The following is a 15,926-nucleotide window of genomic DNA, read 5'->3' on the forward strand; positions in this document are numbered from 1 at the left end:
TTCATCTCATGAATACACAGGGTCTTGGATAGGATTCTGCATGGGCAGCCAAGATATCTGTTGTATTCCTAGCTGTGTTTTTTATTTCTAGGTTGCCCTGGGACACTCTCTATATATCATTTTCCCTGAACAGAAACCATTTTGAGAGTAAGTACAACAATATTCGTTAAATGCTCTCTGCTCTTCAGGGGCAAGATGTTGTTGTCAAGTTTAGTAGAAAAACAATTGAATGTAAAATGGACTCATTGATTAAAGCTATACAACAAAGCATTTACATGTGAGGACAAAAATAGGAAACTCATTGTGAGACATATCAACAAATCGTGTTGCTGAATTGTTAACACAAAATTCAATACCATAAAACTCTGCTGACTGATCTCCAGTTGACAACTTGCTGCATGAAGCCAGCAGGCTACCAGTATGTCCACACTTGTGGCTGTGAGTATTTGAATTGTGGGCTTACCAAGAATTCTGCTATGTTTGTGCCATTGTAATTGCTGTATATGGCACCTGTATATCGCAATTGTAATTGCCATTGAAATCACATAATTTAAGCAGATATTAAACACACTGGGCTGGGCGAAGTGGCTCACGCCTGTAATCCCAACGCTTTGGAAGGCCGAGGCAGGAGAATTACTTGAGCCCTGGAGTTTGAGACCAGCCTGGGCAACATAGCAAGGCTCAGCCTCTACAGAAATTTTAAAAATTAGCTAAACCTGTTGGTGTTTGCCTGGAGTCCCAGCTACTTGGGAGGCTTAGGTGGGAGGATGGCTTGAGCCTGGGAGGTTGAGGCTGCAGTGAACCGTGATTGCACCACTGTATCCCAGCCTGGGTGACAGAGCAAGACCTTGTCTCAAAAAAGAAAAATCACACACCTCCCTCTCATCTAGATGACTCTGCCACCTCAAACTCAACATGTTGGGAATGGAACTTCATCCGTTCCCTCTCAACACTGCTTGTCCTTCTGTAGTCCTGTGTCTTCCACTGGCATCTCTCCCATCCCATCCTAGGCCACGTACCTCAAAACCTTAGGCACGTTGGCCACGCACGGTGGCTCATGCCCATAATCCCAGCACTTTGGGAGGCTGAGGTGGGCAGATCACGAGGTCAGGAGATCAAGACCATCCTGGCTAACACGGTGAAACCCCGTCTCTACTAAAAATACAAAAAATTAGCTGGGCGTGGTGGTGGGCGCCTGTAGTCCCAGCTACTTGGGAGGCTGAGGCAGGAGAATGGCATTAACCCGTGAGGCAGAGCTTGCAGTGAGCCTAGATCATGCCACTGCACTCCAGCCTGGGCGACAGAGCGAGACTCCATCTCAAAAAAAAAAAAAAAACCTTAGGCAGGCTGGACTGAATTCTACCCTCTCCCCTTTCCCTCTTTATCCAATTATTCTTCCACGATATCTCTATCTCTTTACGTCATTGCCTGTATCAAGACCCTGATACAAACACTTCTCACCTTGACTATTGCTGTAATCTACTCTTAATGGGCTTCCCCACCTCAAGGCACTTCGTATGCCAGCGCAAATCCTCAAGCCTCTGCTCAGACACCCTAACTTAAGCTGATGCTTAAGACTTGTTATAATCTGGATCGAATCTCAGCATTATTACCCACCATTCTTTTCCAGCAGCCTTTACTCTGGCCCAACTAAAATCGGTGCCCTCCCTTGCAGATAACCTATAATTCCTTATCTATGTTCCCTCATCTACAATACCTTAAAAAAATTATGTATATGTAAAGTAATATAATTTTATATAAATGTAAATTAATAGATGTAAGTGTAAATTATGTAATATTTATATATTATAATTAGTATATTAATAATTTATAATGTATACAAGTTATAAATTATACATATAATTTATATAATATATTAATATGCAGATTATATAGTATATAATTTTAAATATATAAAATATGAAATATGAAATGATATACAAAATAACATATTAATATTATTAAAATATTTAGTATTAATAAATAATATAAATATAATACTATAAATATATTTATTAACATACAATAAACATAAAATATATTTTTATAATATAGTAAATACATAATTATATAATAATATGTGTTTATTTTATATAATTGTATATGTTATTTTATATTATATAATTGTATTTATAGTATTATATATAAAATTTATATATTATTGAATTTCATATATATTTTAGATAATATATAAAATTACACATATATATATTCCCTATGGTTAAACTTCTAACCGATCATTAGGGACCATCTCAGAGGCCATCTCCCTAGGAAGCTTTCCTTGACTACTCAGCTAGAAGACATCTCTACCAGATAGAAGACATATCTACTTCATCACACTGATGTATATGACTGTTTCTATAGGCATATATCATTTTCTACCTTGTATTATGATTATTGATCTCCTAGTTTCAAATGAAAGCTATAATAGCAGAGTTTCCCAACCTGTGTTTCACAGAATATTAACTCCATGAGAAGCTGATCAAATAAGTTTTAAAATGCTGCATACTAGAGCCCCCACCTTAGAAACTGCAGTGGGGATGGAGGGAAATGGGAGTGTGTGAGGAATGTCATAAAGGTGGAATTGACAGTTTGTGATAAGAGGAGGCTGCATGCAGCAAGACAGAGTGAGTGGTCTAGAATGTCCCCCAGACTTCTGACTTGGACAACAGGGAGGCACCATTCACTGAGCGGGCGGAGGTGACAGTGGAGGTGTGGGATATCCACTGGTGTGCTTGGGTCGCGATGATTGGCGTTAATATCCTGGAGGAGGGTAGGAGTAGGAAGACAAAAGACCAAGCCCTGTGGTTCTTTCTCAGTTCTCATGTTCCTTGAACCCTCCACAAGGTTTTGACATGGTTTTGACCAACCTCTCTCTCCTGGAAACTCTCTCCACCCTCTCCCTAGGTGACCTGTCCTCTCTTCATCCTGCTCCTCATATTGTCCATTCCCTTCCTCCCTTTCCATAGAACACCTAAATCCTAAATCCTGCTCTACCCTCTCCTTATGGCAGCCTTGTCCATTCCACGGGGCTTGATGACAACAACAACAAAAATAATTTCTCCCCAGTACTAACTATTCTATTTTTTGCTGGAGATTTCCACCTGGATGCTTTGGGGTCACCTTGAACACAGCAGGTGTACAATGAGACTCATCCCCAGCCCCATCCTTCCTGCCCCCTTACTTTCCTGCCTGTGACCCATTTCCGAAGGGGTGAGAAGCTGGTGGCTTCTTCCTCCCTTAGGTGTCCCATCTTTCCCCTCTCTTCCTAGTGCCACTGCCTTCGTTACCACTCTGTTTCTTCTGGTTGCCTTTCTCCAGGCTCCCTCCTCTTGCATCCTCTCTGAGCATTGCAGCCCATGTAATCTTCCTAAAGCATATCTCTGCATTTGTCATTCCCCCATTAAAAAAAAAAAACCCAGTGGCTTTCTGTTGAAAACCCAACTTTTCAGGTACTATACAATCTTGTTGTATCAGTCCATCTTATTTTCCCTCTGATTTCCTACATATGCCTCTTGCACTGTTCAACCAAGTCAAATCACTTACTGCTCCCCAAATACATCCTCTGCTTTCCCACCTCCATGCCTTCACTTTGCCTAGGATGTTCTCTCTCCATCTCAGCCTATGGAAACTCTACCCATTTCTTAAAACTCAGGTAAGATACCTCTTCCACCATGAAACTTTCTCTAATCATCTCAGATGGAAGGTGTGCCCTTTCTTCTCTGAACTCCCATAATCCTTCATTGGTATCACTTTGGTTTCATTTATTATAACCTAACATTTATTACAGTAACGTGTGTGGACATCTTTGCTTTACTTTCCTACTACACCTCCTCATGCAAGAATTATTTCTCATTCACATAATGTAGTGGAAAGACCACTGGCCTGGGAGTAAGGAGATGTGAAATTTAGTCTTTGCGCTGCTGACGATGAGCCCTGTGACCTTGGAGAGCTTAACTCACCATGAAACAGAACTTTGTAGTCTAATGTATCAGATGAGTTCTGAGTCCAGGGTTAAAGGAACCAAGCTGAGAGGGACGTGGGAGGGACGATGGCCTTTGAAGGAGCTAGGATTGGCATTAGGTTAAAAAAGATTAAGTTTGAATTATGCATTTTACCACTTCCCAATAAATGATTCATATATATAATAAATTATTTTCTGATGATATTAAGGGTAAAAATCCAATTTCTGGGGTTGTCCTTAAAGCACATGGGTTTTTCAAGTCTCCTGCCTTCTGGAATGTCAACCCCTCTAACTAGAGGAAGTTTTAAACCCCAAGACAGGCTCTGCTCTTAAAATTTACTTGTAAATAAGTTGTTAAAAATCTTAATGCATTTCCCTGTGAAAATGAAGGTACTAGTAACAGTAGGACACCATGATTAAGATACAAAGCTATCTGCACAGCAAAAGAAACTATCAACAGAGTAAATAGACAACCTACAGAATGGGAGAAAAGTTTTGCAAACTATGCATCCAACAAAGGTCTAGTACTCACCATCTATAAGGAACTTAAACAAATTTACAAGAAAAAAACAAACCCATTGAAAAGTGGGCAAAGGACATGAACAGACACTTCTCAAAAGAAGTGTCCAACTATCCGTGTGACCATCTATCATATGAAAAAGGCTCAACATCACTGATCGTTAGAACAATGCAAATCAAAACCACACACCATCTCACACCAGTCAGAACGGTTATTAAAATGTCAAAAAATAACAGATGCCGGTGAGATTGTGGAGAAAAGGGAATGCTTATACACTGTTGGTGGGAGTGTAAATTAGTTCAACCATTGTGGAAGACAGTGTGGTAATTCTTTAAAGATCTAAAGACAGAAATACCATTTGACTCAGCAATCCCATTACTGGGTATATACCCAAAGGAATATAAATCGTTCTATTATAAAGACACATGCACATGTATGTTCACTGCAGCACTATTCACAATAGCAAAGACATGGAATCAACCTAAATGAAGATCAGTGATAGACTGGATAAAGAAAATGTGGTACATATATACCATGGAATACTATACAGCCATAAAAATGAATGAGATCATGTCTTTTGCAGGAACATGGATGGAGCTGGAGGCCATTATCCTTAGCAAACTAACGCATGAACAGAAAACCAAATACTGCATGTTCTCACTTACAAGTGGGAACTAAATGATGAGAACACATGGACATATAGAGGGAGAACAACACACATTGGGGTCTATCAGAGGGTGGAGGATGGGAGGAGGGAGAGGATCAGGAAAAATAACTAATGGGTACCAGGCTTAATACCTGGGTGATGAAATAATCTGTACAACAACCCCCCATGACACAAGTTTACCTATGTAACATGTACCCCTGAACTTAAAATAAAAGTTAAAAACAAAAACAAAAACAAAAAACACTGTGTAAAGCAAACTACAGTAGCGGAATTGACATGTTGGACTCCCATTTCAATACTGATGCTTGCTACTTATAAGCACCAAGGCCAGATAATGGGCCTCTCTTGGTGTCAGTTTCCTCTCCATCTACCCACTCCACAGGGTCATTGTGAGGTAATTGATGCAAGCTTCCTGCAACATACACAGAGCTCAACAAATCATAGCTATTATGTTAATGAGAATGTGATGTTATGTTCCCACATTTCCAAATAAATGCTAATAAAATCTCATATTTCTATCCCCCTCCACAGAAAAAAGAAAGTAAGCTAGCCTGTCGATGTCATTTAGCCCAAGTGCTCCTGGGTTAAGGTAGAATCTGTCCTAATGTGGACATCCTTGATGTACGAGTGGCTCATAGCAACATATGGCTCATGTGGCCCACCCTCATCCCATGAATTGAAATCCTGATATGGAAGCCACAGGAATATTGTTTGGGTGGAAAGTGGTGTGAACTATAATTTTTAGAGAATCTGTATATTTAAAAGAGGGGAAAGAATAAAATGAGAAGATTTAGAAGTGGCTTAGATTCGATTTACAGGAATCACTGAGCAGTTGTTTATTTTTCCATTTAATATTGCCTCCTAATCTACATCCCGGGTTCATACACTTCATCCCACTGGCTCACGGTTTCTCAGCCTCAGCACTTCTGACGTGTTGGACCTCACAATTCTGTGTTGTGGGAGCTGCCCTGGGCCTTGCAGGCTGTTTAGCTGCATCCTGCCCTCCAGCCACTAAAAGCCAGTAGCATTCACCTCCCCTCCCAGTTATGACAATTAAAAATGTCTCCAGACATTACCAAATGTCCCTTGAGTGGCAAAATAATCCCCCTTTGAGAACCATTGCTCTGACTGGACTCAGCAGAGGTTCCCAAATCTTCTCTGCCACAGAATCACATAAGAAGTTTGCCAAAAATGCAGGTTTCTGGGCCCCAGCCTCAGACATTCTGGTCCAGTAAGTCCAAGATGGGGACTGGGAATCTGCATTTTAACAAGCATTTTTAACTGATACAGGTGGTCCTCAGCAAACTTTGGGAAACACTACAATAAAGAGTCAGTGAAGTAAATAAACATCTTTCCAAAATGCAGATGCTTTTCGCTTTGCTGCACTGGAGGAGCAGGGGACTAGCGGATAAACATTAGGCAGCTTTAGAGAAGAAGGCAGGCAGGCCCTCCCTGGTGAGCAGCACAAGGCACGACTTAGGGAAGAAAGTTCTGCCAGGGTGGCGCTGCTGGCCAGGAGAAAGTATGCTAAAGGAATGTGGGGAAATGCCAAAACCAAGTTTAGTCTATCCTGAGTTTTTGGCCCAGAGGCACCCCTAGGCTATTGAAAATCCATTCTCTTCCCTTCACTTGGGACCTACTATAAGACAGGCTTTGTGCTAAGCTTTTTACATACAGTTTGTTATTTTATCCTCTCCCTAACTGTATGAGAAGGCTTATCAAGTTTTAGTTTTATTTCTCTGAGAAATTTCATGTCTCGAAGAACTGATGTACAAATTAACTCTTCACCCGCAATCTCTTCATGAAATGGGAACAGCCTGTACTAATCCTAGAGTTCTACTACCCTTAAAAACTCTTTGCAACATTGTTAGAATGAGAAAAAGCTCCATGAGTTGAGAAGGCAGGATCCCTCTCTTGGGTCTCATGGAGCCCCCAGTACTCTGTCCCTTTACATAAAAGAAAGACATCCCAGTATGTTTACCCAGGAAGAGGACATTCTCAGCTTCTTTCCCGCATATTCTGAAGTGGAAAATGAAAGACAAAGGGACTAGCAACGTCTTCACATTCCAAAGCCACAGGTGGGTGTGCAAACCTAGCCACCTTGAGGTGCAGACAGATGATGTAAGTGAGTGAAGCTGGGTAGGAGGGGGGTGTGGGGCAGCCTGTGTGCATCATTTAGATCACTCTCCTGGTGATGGAACTGTCATATTGGGATCCAGGCTTGGTTCGGTCCCTCCATATGATAACACCGTATTGGCTTCAGAGTAATATGAACATGGAAATGAGAGGAAGCCATAATGGGGAAATGACCCTAAGGTCATTAAGGTTGTAGCAAATGAATGAAATGGGAGCCAGTCCATGCATGTGGTAACAAGTCCTGGCCCAACATGGACACACTGCCATCCATGGGGACCTCCTTAATCAAAAGGTTGAAACTGGCCAAGCCAGTGCTCTTTGGTCTCCTTGCCACCCTTCTATGCTCCCTCTTTTCTTCTCACTGCTATTTTAAGACAATTTGCCCATTAGAAAGAAGTTTTCGTAATTATCTTTCTAAAAAGCACACTCAGCATTTTAATCATGTAGAGGCATTTGGTGTAGCACATTTATTTCAGGGAGTGGGAGAAGATGAAGCAAGGTGGAGGTAGAAAATAGAGGGCTGTACACAGAACTGGGAGCTCTTGTCTGGGCTCCACCACTGGTAGATGTGTGGCTGGGGGCAAGTCACTTCACATGTCTGAGCCTTAGTTTCCTCAGCTGCAAAATGAAGTGTGTGGACTCACTGATCTCTAAGACTTTCTTGCAGTTAAGGCTCTAGTGTCCAGGGGCAAGAAAGGACTGGACCAATCAAGGGATATGTGAAGGTCTAGAGAGAAGAACAGGGGAACGGGTCAAACCTGCCAGGCTTTCTCTAAGTTCCAGCAGAATCTACTTCCACATCTACTCGAAGAAAGAAATAGGAAGGAAAATATAATACCCTCAATGCCAAGTCATCAGTTTTAGCTGGAATTATTTCCTCCCATCCATACTACCTCCCTCTCAACCACCAATAACTTAGAAAAGAAGGAAATTTACAGAGGCAGAAAGCCATGTCCCTTTGTTGTGGGTACCTGAGTGACCCAGGTCTGGCTTCATTGTGTAAACCATGGGACTGTCTCTCCAGGAGTCTCCTGGAGTTACAAATCTCCCTCTTTCAAGGTTAGAGTTACCAGGCTATGTGTGTGGCAAGGCCTTTTTCTCTTGGCTCTTTTGTCCAGAGAAAATAGAGATGGCTTAATTTCTGTCACTCCTGCAGTCCTCCTGTTGGACACCAAGTCCAGTCAGGCCTAGCTGGCCAGACACGTAAGGAATGCCATGTTCCCACAATCCCATCCACTATCGTTCACCTCTTCCAACCCTGGCCTGCCCCCGAACTAGCCCACCCTTCACTCCTCCCTGGAATCCTACTCTTGGATGCCGTTCTAACACCCTCCATCTCTCTAAAACTTACTGCCTCCACCCATGCCAGTATAACACCCTCCTTTCTGCCTTACTGGTGAAGCCAGCTCAGTGTTAGTAAGAGGGTGCTAAAATAGAAGTGAATGCATCCCTGAAGGACATTCTTTCTCTTCTCTGCTAACATAAAGTGGATAAACATTATTTCCTCAAGGTAACTCTTTCTAACCAAAAGAGATCCTAATAGTAAGGGGTTTCAAACAGGTAGGAAAGAAGACCTGGAGTCTCAGGATTTTAAGCAGCATTTTGTTCAAACTTCTTCTTTTTTTCTTTTCCTTTTTTCTTTTCTTTTTCTTTTTTTTTTTTTTTTTTTTTTTTGAGACAGAGTCTCGCTCTGTCGCCCAGGCTGCAGTGTAGTGGCATGATCCCAGCTCACTACAACCTCCACTTCCCAGGTTCAAGCAATCCTCCCACCTCAGCCTCCCAAGTAGCTGGGAGTACAGGTGCACACAAACATGCCCGGCTAATCTGTGTATTTCTAGTAGAGATGAGGTTTCACCATGTTGGCCAGGCTGGTCTCGAACTCCTGACCTCAAGTGATCTGCATGCCTCAGCCTCCCTAAGTGCTGGGGTTACAGGCATGAGCCACTGTGCCTGGCTGAAACTTCTTTCAAATATGAGAAAATGAGGCCCGCAGAGGTGAAGTGACCCACCCAAGATCACACAGCTTAGTGGCAGAGCCATTACTTTAATACAAGTCTCCAAACTCCTAGACCTGTACTCTCCTGTGGAAAAGCTACTTGAGGTAGACATAACACTGTGGTACTGTGGACTACATCTAGGCTACACAACAGATGATTGATGATACTAGTTTACTGAATCAGTGATAAGATACCTTAGACAGGAAAAGATGGATGGTAAGAGTATACTGTGGGATTTATAAAGGAAGAAAAGAAAATCTTCCAACACAAATTTCTATTTGCACACAAAGCTGATAAGTTTGATACCCAAGAAGGCCTATGTGAGCAAACACATTGCAATAAATGTTCTTGGGGACTGTTTTAGGTTGAATTATATCCACCAAAAAAGATATGTCCAAGTCTGAACCCTCAGAACCTGTGAGTGTGACCTTCTTTGGAAATAGGGTCTTTGCAAATGTCATCAAGTGAAGATGAGATTATATTAGATGAGAGTGAGCCCTAATCCAATGACTGATGTTCTTATAAAAAAGAGGGAAATTTGGCCATGGACACACAGAGAGAATGCATGTGAAGACAGAGGCAGAGATTGGAGTGATGCATCTACAAGCCAAGGAGCACCAAGAATTGCTGGCAACTGCCAAAAGCTGGAAGAGACAAGGAAGAGCTCTAAGATTCCTCCCCTAGAGCTTTTAGAGATAGTGTGACTTGGCTGATATCTTGATTTTAGACGTCCAGCCTCAAGAACTGTGAGAGAATTGATTTCTATAGTAGTAAGCCACGCAGTTTGTGGGATTTGTTACAGAAGCCCTAGGAAACTAATGCGATCTGGGAAACAGTTAGCTGGGCTGGGCTGAAGTGAAGAGACTGAAGTCATGCAAATGCATATCACAAGGCAAGTTCCATGGGCTGGTCCTATGATGAGGCTATCCTGCACAGTGTGGCCTTTCATCTACGCTACTCCATTCCCATACTTCAGAGACTGCCTGTCTTGCTTGGAGGCAAGTGAGAGGTTGGGAAGTGGAGGAACATTGGAGTGAGACCCACCTGGTTAGGAATCCTCAGTCTGCTACTTACTAGTTGTGAAGTATCCTGTGGATCACAGACACCTGGGCTCTCAGTGTCCTCACCTGGAGAACACGGCTTTCCTCAGGGGGTTGTGGTGAGGGCCACTGTAGTTACCTGCCAAAGCTCGTCCAGGTTGGTTTCTTTGCCTCTGCTTTATTAAGTCTTTGAGCCAGGTTGAGAGTTGGAAAGGAAACTGACATTTTAAACATCTCTCGTGTGAGAAAGGAACCCTACATTCATTAAATACTGGTGCTGCGAGGGGGCTTTCAAGCCAATTCTCTCATTTTAAAGAGGAGAACACTGTCACATTGTAGACTTTCCACATTCCCCACTATGTTGGGCACCTGGGAGACCTTTAAGTGAATGTCTGCTGATGGATGAATGGACCTGGAAAGGCCTCTAAAGAAAGGAGACTTAGTCTTATGGGGAGAATGAAGTCACATTTGACACCATTTAATGGGCTTTGCTCACCTCACTACTTTGCCCAGACTGGGATCTCACTGTCCTATTTCTGGCTCAATATCTTTCAAAGAATGGTTTGCTAGGCCCCCTTCCCTGAGAGACCTTCGGGGGGCCCAAAGTCTGAGCTTAAATTAAAGTTACTCAAAACAGGTGGTCAGGATTCATAAAGTGTTTTCAGCTGTATCATTGATTCTACAATCATAAGACCAAATGAAGAACCATTTTTTAAAAATAATATTTAACCCAAAGTCAACTCTAGCTTAGCGCAGATGGAAAATATAGTCCCTATCATAAAGAGAAAAGATGCAAGAAAACAAAATAAAGAGTAGCTATAACAATCCCACATTTTACCCAAGAGGAATATACCTTCCATTCCCACCCAAGCTACTGCCTTTTTCACTTACCCCACTTTAATGCTCTCCATAGCACTTAATGCCATCTGAAATAGTATATTTTTTCATTGATTCAACTGAACCTATCTCCACTCACTAAAATATTTCACAATGATTCAGACCTGGTCTCTTTTGTTTACTGATGCTTAGAACTGATTCGTTTTGTTCATGGACGCCCAGTGCCTAGAACAGTTCCTGCTGCATGATTGATTCATGATACATATTTGTTGAATAAATGGATGAATGGATTAGCAAATAAGTTGGGGCAGGGAGAGGAGCAGTCACATGATATGGATAAGAAGGTAGAATATGAAGTGGCGTTTTTCCTGTAAAATTTGCCCCTAAATCCACCAGCCCTGTGTCAACTAGCCATTAAGATCATCTTTCTCTCAGTTCTCTCCTCTGAATCCATTATTACCAAGCAAGGTTTGATTTAAAATTTTTTATGTGCTTTTTCCTACAGATGGGAATACAGAGCTCACAACTTTGGTTCATTTGGTATGATATTTTTACTGTAAATTAATAGCTTAGCATTTCATTTTTCAAAATTGGTTCACATCTCAAAAGAATTCTGAGGAACAGAACAACAACCAGGATGGAAACCTGTGGTGAAGACAGATAAGAATGGCACACAGGAGATTTGGGCTCTAGATCTCACTCTGCTTTACCTCATCTGCGTGGCCTTTGAAAAACCTGGGGTTTGGTTTCACCATAAAGGAATTGACCTTGATAACTTCTGAGTCTTCCATCTTTCAAAGTTAGGATTCTATAAAACTTAATAAGTAAGTTCTTTCATGTATTTTGACTTCATAAGAGATGTCATTAGCTTGTATTGGACATCATGGATATTGGCAATCTTGTGAGGTTCATTTGGGTCATGGGGTCGGCACTTTTTCTGGAGTCAGTGATTATTGCCATGAAAAGACAGATGGTGCCCCCGTTAAAAATCTAAAACGCCAGAGGAGGCACTCCCTAGGGAAACTGGAGATCACACAGCAACTCTTTTCACATTTAAAATTGTACAGGTGTGTGGGTATGGGGAGGTTGCAGGAGGTACAAGAGGAAAGGAAAGCTGAGGCAGAGGCTAGAGGATGTGTAGGTGATCGTAAGACAGGTGCAGAGAGCCCAGGTTTGGAGAGTCACTCGTTTTCCCATGAGAGCCTGGCACACACCTAATCTTGACAAATGAGAATATGCCCATGAACTTTTAGTAGAAACATGAAAATATTTCCATTATGTGCCATGTCACTGTGGGGGAGGGCAAGAGCTGCATGTCCCATACATTTATCTGCTGTAGAGGTTTTAGTTACCCATTTGCCAGGACTGCCCAAGCCTGCTCTCTGTAACCCTTCCAGTGTTTATTATTTGAACTTCCCTGAGATCCTAATTGTCTGTAATACAGTTCTTGGGCTAGCTCTCTATACCTTCAGATCAGACATCTCACCTGAGTGCTAGTCTTATATGACTGTCTACCTACATATTAGCATTATTTAGAAATCATTACATTAAATTTAATATGTCAAAAACAAACTTAAAATGAGTCCATTTCCTAATTTACTCTGCTTCAGTCATTGGCATCACTGATGTCATTCTGAGACTTCAATTTGAAAGTTTTTTTTTTTCACCCTTTACAACCCTCCATCAATAATCATTCACAACCCCAATAAACAACAATGGTAACAAACTAATCAATCTACCCACTGCTCCATAAATGTTCACTATTCTATTAGTTATATTATGATCTGAAATGATCTGCTTAATCTCCTAGGGTTGTTGAGGCTTCTCTCATTCTTCTCTCATGGAATGCGTTACCATTCACCTCCTTTCTCTCCTCTCCAGCTTAATCAGTGTTCTCATTCCCTCATACCTAAACTCTCAGCGTATCTTTTTTACTGCCCTCCAAGTCTCTAATATTTCCCTGCTTCAATCCATGTCAAATAAATCAACTGACTGGTCTTTTAAAAATTACTTTCAGCAAGTCATGCCCTACAAACCTAGGAGGGTTCTCATTTACCAATCAGAGTATTTACAATCTCCTCATTTGGCATTTAAGAGCTTCAGTCAACTTCGGTCTCCCAAGCTACCTGTGATCTCTATTTGTCTTTATTCAACTCATACTTGTTTGAGTACTACAAGCCAGCCCCTCCCTCAGTCACCCACTATTCTCCAGCATTCCCCTTCCTCTTCCATAAGGCCCAGTGTGTGATGCTCCCCTGCAGCCACCACAGTGACTTTGCTCCTAGTCTTGGCCTACCAGGAATCTCCTGCTTTCTGCCAACCCAGATCTGACATTTTTTCCAAGATTCATCTTCTCCTGAGGGTTCCCCATGTGAATGAATCCCAGATCACATAATCTTTCCTTTTTTCTGAATTCCCTCAGCATTCTCATATTAGCTATCTATTGCTAGGTATTATTATCTTAGTATTTCGCGTGTATTCATTGATCTCATTGAAATCTGAGCTCCAAAAGGGAACAGGCCAAATCTTCATTTGCCCAAATCTTGACCAAGCAAGGACAGATACAAGGCCAGTAAGGACCTTGATTTTGCCCATAGCTCATGGACAAGGCCTACTTGCTGCAGCGTAGGCAGTAAAGGCAATAAATGTGCACCGGAGAGCTAAGACTAGCTCCTAGCACAAGGTTAGAGACTCGGACATGTTTTGAGAAGTGTTTGTTAAATGCTGAAATAAATTTTTAAAGAAAAATTCAAGCCCCTTACACACCATGTGTTTCTATAGCACAGAAATCTTTACTGTATTCATCCAAAATACAATGGCCACTATAACCTACCAGGTCTCCATCACTGATCAGATTTGAAGTCCTTGACTCTTTTTGGCCAGAATACTAGGTCCAGTGGGGACAAAGTGGTGCCATCAACTGCCTCTATCAGAACTTGCCTCTACACCTGCCAAGTACCTACAAGTTCATGTCCTACAAGTTAGCACTAGTTCATGTCCTTGAACCAAAGGCTGCCTGACTCCAGTACAAGTTAGATAGTTGTAGGGACATTTGTAAACCCAGCTCCCCTCCGCCTTGGTCCAGTTGTATCATGTCCTGTCCAAACACAGAACCCAGGCAGGTAACGTTAGACCCCTTTCAGAAAGCAGAGAAGATGCCCCCTTCCACGGAAGTTCTCAGAAAGAGTGCAGAGAGGAAAATGGACTTACCCTCACACAGTAATTCATGCCCTTCCCCAACAGGTGCTGTAGAAAGTGCCTGTCCTGCCTGCTCCTAAGGGGTGGCTCCCCAGGGCCAGGAAGCGGGCACGAATCAGCGGTTAGGGCGGTTGCCCTGTGGCCCACCAGGTCCTGCTGCGGTGGAGGTGCAGTTCCGGACCTACTTCGACTGGTTTCTGGGGAAGAGGGGCCGCTGGAACCTGGGTCCCTGCTTTCCTGGAGCTTCAGCCGAGGCACCTCTTTGGTACCCAGGCAAAAGTTTTTCAGACTCAGCAAAGTGACCGGGTTGGCCAGCTTCATGCTTGCCATGCGGGGTATCAAGGTGCACAATGGGGTGGGGCTCTCCTGCGACGGCAAGGTGGCATCTTCAGCCGGCAGGTGAGGTGCCAGGGCGGGGTGGGGAAGCTGCGGCGAGCCCTTGTTCCCGACCGAGCCTCCGGAGCTACCTTCTTCCAAGGACGTGATCGACTCGTTCCGAAAGCGGCTGTACTTGGCCCTGTGCAGCATGCCGGGGTGCCCGAAGAGTCCTACATACAGCACGAGTCCTGCCAGGCTGTCCTGGCCGCGTTCTCGCATAGCCTTGGCAGTGCTGAAACAGGATACTGTTGCATAAATCGCCTCGTCGTCTGGTAGATAAACGGTGCAGACATCAAATGCCTCAACGCCCGATGCAACTCGCAGCAGCCACCTCTCCAACTCTGCTCTCGAGCTCGCCCACCTCGGCTCCTGGCCCCTTAAGGGTGACAGCCCATGGGGGAAACGCCTCCCCTGCTCTGATTTCAGCCCCTCCCTGGCCCAGGCAGAGGCACCAGTGTTCTCGCCTTGGAATCCTTGTCGGGAGAGCCTAGACCCAGGCTCCCGGCGGCGCGGGTCGCTCACGGCCAACTCTTAGGCACAGAACCCGGGCGAGCGCCGGTCAGGGGGGGCCGCTGCATCACTAGCCTTGCAGGAGCCTAGTAGAAATATTTAGCACCCGACTCCCACCCTCACCCCAGCCTTCTGTTCTGCACACAGGAACTTTCGAACCTGCTCCCTTCGGCTCCCACAGGGCGGGGCAAATGACTGACCTATTAACCCTTTATTTGTTCCAGTGATTGTTCATTTAAAAAGGAAAAAAAAAAATGTATTTATGAACCAAAGGCCCTTCTGCCTGGGTTCGTTGATTCCAAAGGCTGCCCTCTCTTGGAAGATCTTGTCTTGCATCCCGTTCTGGGCCACCAGCCAGGAGTACTACTGACGGGCGCTGCTCCGCATTGTTTCACTGACTTGTGATGGGTCCGTGTTCCTCAGATACCCTCCCAGCCTGTCTACCCTCGCTCAGAGCTTCCCTCCCTCCTGGACTCCTCTCGAAGCTTTTCTCAGAAGCCCATTTGCAGCCGAAAGCTGAGATGTGCAGGATGATACGCAGCGTGTTGAAATTTTTATGAATGAACTTTGCCGAATGAATTTCTCTCTGTGTGTGCAAGCTAATAAATCTGTGAATGAAGCTGAGAATAGCTGTAATTGACTGACGGTCTCAGAGGTGCTTGGTTTTTATCCAATCAGG

The 15,926-nt window shown here is 43.4% G+C and overlaps 1 protein-coding gene across 1 annotated transcript in view; it reads right to left on the minus strand.

Annotated features, from left to right (window-relative positions):
* Window positions 1–15,926, minus strand: part of SHC4 (SHC adaptor protein 4) — a 139,855-nt gene extending 123,929 nt beyond the window's left edge. The window contains exon 1 of the mRNA XM_024232402.3: window positions 14,372–15,926. Coding sequence (XP_024088170.2) covers window positions 14,372–14,956 — 585 coding nt within the window. The 5' untranslated portion in view covers window positions 14,957–15,926. The remainder of the gene's footprint in view (window positions 1–14,371) is intronic.

This window comes from Pongo abelii, chromosome 16, assembly GCF_028885655.2.
Source record: "Pongo abelii isolate AG06213 chromosome 16, NHGRI_mPonAbe1-v2.0_pri, whole genome shotgun sequence".
Classification (NCBI taxonomy): domain Eukaryota; kingdom Metazoa; phylum Chordata; class Mammalia; order Primates; family Hominidae; genus Pongo; species Pongo abelii.